This window comes from Zootoca vivipara, chromosome 7, assembly GCF_963506605.1.
Source record: "Zootoca vivipara chromosome 7, rZooViv1.1, whole genome shotgun sequence".
NCBI lineage: Eukaryota > Metazoa > Chordata > Lepidosauria > Squamata > Lacertidae > Zootoca > Zootoca vivipara.
In genome coordinates, this window is record NC_083282.1 from 96,030,733 (window position 1) to 96,036,716 (window position 5,984).

Below are 5,984 nucleotides of genomic sequence, written 5' to 3' on the forward strand. Positions count from 1 at the left end.
CATTTCCTCTCCGCTGCTTTCTTTTCTTCGTGCACTTAGGTATGTGCACAAAGCGAACAAATATTCCTGCAAACTGGATCACCGTTCAAGCACCTGATAAAGTGGAATATAATCCACGAACGTTTCTGTCGCAAGACAGTGGCAAATCGTGTCGCCACTCCTTTCTCTTTATATGTGAGGCAGGATGGGGAACCTCTGCCTCTCCGATTTCCCTCTTTCTCGACAGCTGCGTCTGCTCTGGCGAGCGGGAAGAAGGGGCTGCCCCAGCCCGACTGAAATCTCAGTTCCTCCTCCTGTCCGCACGGAAAGGGGAATTCGCCCTCCAGGGCCAGCTCAGCAGGCTGTAAAGGGTAGGTCCAGTCGTGACTGACTCTGGGGTTGCGGCGCTCATCTCACGGTATTGGCCGAGGGAGCCTGCGTACAGCTTCCAGGTCATGTGGCCAGCATGACTAAACCGCTCCTGGCGAACCAGAGCAGAGCACGGAAACCGTTTACCTTCCCGCTGTAGCGGTACCACCTATTTATCTACTTGCACTTCCACGTGCTTTCGAACTGCTAGGTTGGCAGGAGCTGGGACCGAGCTCACCCCATCGCGGGGATTTGAACCGCCGACCTTCTGATCGGCAAGCCCTAGGCTCAGTGGTTTAACCCACAGCGCCACCCGCGTCCCAGCAGGCAGAGAGGGAGCTAATTGAGCGAGGCTGGAGGGAGGCGCCCGCGCTGCTTTCAGCTGCCTCCTCTGACATCTGCAGCTCCTTTTGGGCGCGCCGGTCTCAGCAATCAGCGCATTGCGCAACCCGGGCATTCCCGGCTCAAGAGCGGCAGTGGGGAGCGGCTTCTGCCGTGTGTTGCCACTGAGCGCCCAGAGTGGCGGGCAGGGAGGCGCCTTCAGCATTCACAAGTGCAGACGAGCTCACGTGTGTAGGGGGAGAGGTGCCTGGGAGCGCCTCTCTCTTTTAGGAATCATAGAACTGTAGAATTGGAAGGGATCCTGAGGGTCATCTAAACACACCAGTTATAAGGATATCAGAAGAGGCCGGCGGCTGCATCAGGCCAAAAGGCCCATCTAGCCCAGCATCCGGTTTTCCTCCCAGCCAGAGACCCGCATGGAAAGCCCGCAAGCAAGACCTGGCGCACCAGCCACTCGCCCCACTCTCGATCCCCAGCAACTGGGGTTCAGAAGCATTGCTGCCTCCAATTGTGGAGGCAGAACTTAGGCATTGTGGCTGCTAGCAGCTATAATAGCCTTAGTCTCCATGATTTTCTCTAACATTATTTTAAAGCCAACCAAATCGGTGCCCATTTCTGACTTTTGGGAGAGCGAGTTCCATAGCTTGACTCTGCGCTGCGTGAAGAAGGACTTTAGATTTTTTTTTTTGTCCTGCATCTCCCAACAATCAGCTTCATTGGGCGGATGCCCCTGTATTCCAGGGTCACGAGAGAGGGAGAAAAAATTGCCTATTTCCACTTTCTCCATGCATGGGCGTAGCCAAGGGGAGGCCCCCCCCCCAAATATTATTTAAAAGTATTAACCTAAGTTTTATTTCCCCCCCAGCAGAAGCCGGGGCCCCCTATTAAAAGCCTGGCTACGCCCATGTCTCCATGCCATGCATAATTTTATAAACTTCTATCCTGTCGCCTCTTACTTGAATGTTCTTTAAACTAAAAAATCCCTATGCGGAGCTGGCAAAACTAACAGCAAAAATAAGAAACAAAATTAAAAAATTCCTTCCAGTAGCACCTTAGAGACCAACTATGTTTGTCATTGGTATGAGGAAGAAGTGTGCATGCACCAACATGAAGGGCTAGTCATGAAGAATGGAAGCCCTTTTGGAAACACCTCAAAAATAAGCAGATGAATTCGGGAGCAGGATATGAAATATGAGCAGCCATTGACGATTGATAATACTGTATATAAAATAAAGGAATATGTTTTAGCTGAAATGTTTATTTGAATGCGTTATGTAAATGTGATGGGATTAAGAATAGCATGGAGAGAACGGCGGGAAGTCAAAGTTTAAAGAGAAATGTAAAACAAAGTTGTAATCTGGAATATATGTGTACTGTATAAAGTTTAATTTTAAAAAACTGACTTCAAAAAACTAAAAAGTCACAAACGCTGCAACCTGTTCGTAGGGAAGCCTTAGCCTCTCGTTCCTCTTTATCATTTTGGTGTCCCGTTTCTGACCCTTTTCCAACTATGCAATACAGTATTCTTTCTGAAGTAAGCCGTCCAGTACTGCACACAGTATTCCAGAAACGGTGGCACTATAGATTGGTTCAAGAACATGATAACAGCAGTTTTATTTTCACTAAGTTCTTCACCTTCTAGAGACATCCAAACGCAATATAAACAGCAGAATCAATGGCAGTTGTGGGGCTTGCCCCCCCCATGCAGTCAACAGGGAAGGGGCTGGCGAGAGACGCGGCTTGTGGTTTTCCCCAGCCGGAGACGCCGGAGGGCGGGGGGAGGAAGTGGGTCCGAGGCAAACCTTCCCGGAATGTGCCTGGAGGGGTTGAGGTTGCGCAAGGGGGCCTAGAGTTGCCGGGCATTGGCAGCAGCAGCAGCCGCAGGGCGGGCAGGCGGATAGATACCCACATGGAGGTAGGAGGGAATGGGACTGGGGGCGCCGGTTGCTTGGCTGTGAGCCAAGGTGAGGCAGGGAGACGGCGGCAGGACTCGTTTGGCGCCGACGGCAGGACTCTTGGGTCCCATGGGGAGGAAGGAGTCAACTCTGCTCCCGGGGCTTGGGGGAGGGCGGCGGAGACGCTTTGTAGGAAGCGAGAAGCTCCGGGAGGGTCGTCAGCACCCTGGACAGCCGGGAGTGGGGAAGAAAGGCACTCCCACCCCGTCGACGGCCAGTGCTCCCTCCCACCTGCCCACCTACTTCTCTCGCCCCCTCCCCGTTCCTTTCCAAGGGGCTCAGCCAGTAGCTCCAGGGAGGAAATACTACACCAGCCTCCGCGGAGGGACTGCCTGTGAGCCCCGAGAGCGAGAGAGCGAGAGAGAGAGAGAGTCCTCTGCAGGAAGAAGAGCACGGCCTCCCCCCCCCCCCGCCCAGTCTCAACTGGACGAAATGCGGAGATGTCAGGATTTGAGACTTCTTTTAAGTAGGGACAATCTAGGACAGAAGAGCCGCCAACCAGATACCCCCAAGGAAAACCTGCAAGCCGGATTCAGGCACAAGAGCATTCTCCTCTCTTGAGCCTTCCGGGAACTGGTATTCGGAGGCATTATTGCCTCAAGTTACCGGTATTTAGGTAGAGCATAGCGACATAGTCATCATGGCCAAGCAGCCATTGATAAAGCATCTCCAAGCACCGCAGAATCCTAAGAAAGGGTTTCAGGTTAAAAGGGAGAGTCAAGATTGTCAAATATTTCGAAAGTGGTTGGAAGTTATATAAAATTGGGGGGGGGGAGGGAGGGAGAACTAAGAATCAGGCAAAGAGGGGCCGAAAAAGGATAAAATAAAAAAGAGCCATTTAAAGGAGGAAAAGGTAGGTTGCAGCAGGCAAAATTTCAGGGCCCAGTGCACTACAAAAACAAAAGGAAAGACCACTCTCTGCCCGCTCCCCGCCTTTTTCTTTCTTTTTCTCCTTTATGTCCATCTCTGTGGAAAACCCAGGAGGCCCGAGGCATCTGAAGGTTTTTCCAGCGCAATGATTGACGGGTACATTAGACAGACGGGGACAACAGGTGGTTGCTCTCTGGGTGGCTCCTTGCTTCGGAGATACTCAGTAGACAGCTATAGGGTGGGTGAGAGAAGTGTTAGCCTAGGAGAGGGAGAAACACGCCGTAGCTAAGGAACAAGCATCGCGAACAGGACGCCGAGTGCATGTTTGGCCTTTTAAATGTGTTGTGGGAGTGGGAGATTCTTGGTTTGTTTTTGTTCTAATTTTTATTATGTATTTTGTGTTTTTAAATTGCATTTTAACTTTGTGAACCGCTCTGAGCAATACGGATGAAGGGCGAATAAATAAATAAATAAATAGCGGTTTCCTTTCATTTTTTCCCAGCGGCCGTCGAAGAACCTCTCAGTGCCGCTTTCTGGTGGCTCAGCGTGGAACAGCAGCAACAGCACCTCCGGCTGCTTGGAGAGCGCCGACTTCCAGTACCTGCTCTTCCCCGTGGTTTACAGTCTGGTCTTTGCCTTGGGCCTGGCGGGGAACCTCTTCGTTCTAGGCTACTTCTTCCGCACCAAGTCCGCCGCGGAGCCCGCCAACGTCTTTTTGGTGAACCTGGTCGCCATCGACCTGCTCTTCGTGCTAACGCTGCCCTTCCGCATTGCCTACCACGCGCTGCGCAATGACTGGGTCTTCGGCGAGGCGCTGTGCAAGATCACTGGCTGCCTCTTCTTCGCCAACCTGTACGGCAGCTCCCTCTTCCTGGCCTGTATCTGCCTGGAGCGCTACGTGGCCGTCGTGCACCCGCTGCGCCACCTCCGGCTCCGGCAGCTGCGGTACCGGGTGACGGCCGCCGTCGGGGTTTGGGCGGTGCTAGCCGCCGCCGTCCTGTACCTGGCGCTCCGCGGCCCGCTGACCAGCCGCTTCCCCGACGGCCGCACCGCTTGCTTGGAGAACTTCTCCTCCAGCTCCTGGCGGGGACGCATCTCCTCCGTCAGTCTCTTCGCCGCTGCCGTGGGCTTCCTGCTGCCGCTCTTCCTCATCGGCGTCTGCTACCCGCTCATTGCCTGGCGGCTGTTGGCCACTCCAGGAATGCAGCCTGGCTCACGAGCGGTGCGGCGCAAGGCGCTGCGCACGGTGCTAGTGGTGCTGGGCGTCTTTCTGGTTTGCTTCGCGCCGTATCACCTGGTGCAAGTGGTGCACACGTTGGGGCGCGCAGGCGTGCTGGGAGGCTGCCCGCTCATTCGCGCCACCTACGTGGCCCGCCGGCTCACCATGGCCCTCACCAGCCTCAACGCCTGCCTCGACCCGCTCGTCTACTACTTCGCCGCCGAGCGCTTTGCCTGGAAGCCCGGTTGGTGGAAATGCTGCTGCTGCTGCTGCTGCCGGCTAGAAACCGCCCAGCCGTCCCTGCTGAGACTCCGCGGGTTTGTGGCCAGTAAGCAGGGGTCATCCTCGGGGGGAGAAAGCGCTCCCGGGACGGCGCAGTGAGCTCTCCAGCAGATCGGTGATCGTCGGAGGTGCGACCGCGTGCTCCTCGGGCATTCTGGCTGCGCGTTCGTGCGAGCGAAGTAGTTCCTCAGCCTTCGACAAGCATCCCATTTCTGACAAGCGTCCAGCATATTGATGACCAGTTAAACTGCCCTGGAGGAGGTCCCTTCGCCCTCTTCACGTTAAAGTGCTCATTTACACCCACAGCCCGTTCGTCGCAAGCACAGTGTGAGATGGGAATGTGGAAGGCAAAGAGAGGGAGAAGGAGAGGGCGGGGGAGAGAGAGTTCCCCTCCCTTGAAGGGGTTTCTAGAGCTGCTGCTGCGGGAGTTGGGGTTTCGCAGTTGGGACCTCTTCCGAAGTCTTTGTGGCAGGCAGACTTTAACAAGGTGCAGGTACTCCCTGCTTTCTATACACCAATTAGAGTAAAGGTAGGGAGGGGCTTCCACACCCAGGCAGAAGAAGGAGAAGAGAGCATCTTTTGCACGCAGAGGGGCCCAGCTTCAATTTCTGACGTTTCCAGGAAGGGCTGAGAGAGACCGTAGGCTGAAATCTGGAGTGCTGCTGCCAGTCAGCGCAGACAGCATTGAGCTAGATGGTCTGTCGAAAAATAAGGCAACCTTCTATCTTGCTAATGGATCGAAAAAAGAAGGAGTGCTGTATGGGCCTATGTACCCCTTTGCCTCACACCCTCCTCAGCATCTGATGCGGCCATTCTGCACATGCACAAACACACACAAATATGATGTCTGAATGGCCAAGTTTGCCAGGGAACATCCCAACAGCCCTCATTGCCACTTGGCTGTGAGTGCAGGGGTAATAAGTGGAGGGGGGAGCCAGCAAAATGGGCGGGTGCTTCTAGGAAACAGT

The 5,984-nt window shown here is 54.4% G+C and overlaps 1 protein-coding gene across 1 annotated transcript; it reads left to right on the forward strand.

The window, feature by feature from the left end:
* The first annotated feature begins 2,599 nt into the window (after positions 1-2,599).
* LOC132592496 (lysophosphatidic acid receptor 6-like) lies at positions 2,600-5,115 on the forward strand. Its single transcript, XM_060277509.1, has 2 exons — positions 2,600-2,605; positions 4,018-5,115. Exons 1-2 carry the CDS (start codon positions 2,600-2,602, stop codon positions 5,113-5,115), a joined length of 1,104 nt encoding a protein of 367 aa, XP_060133492.1.
* The last annotated feature ends 869 nt before the right edge of the window (positions 5,116-5,984 follow it).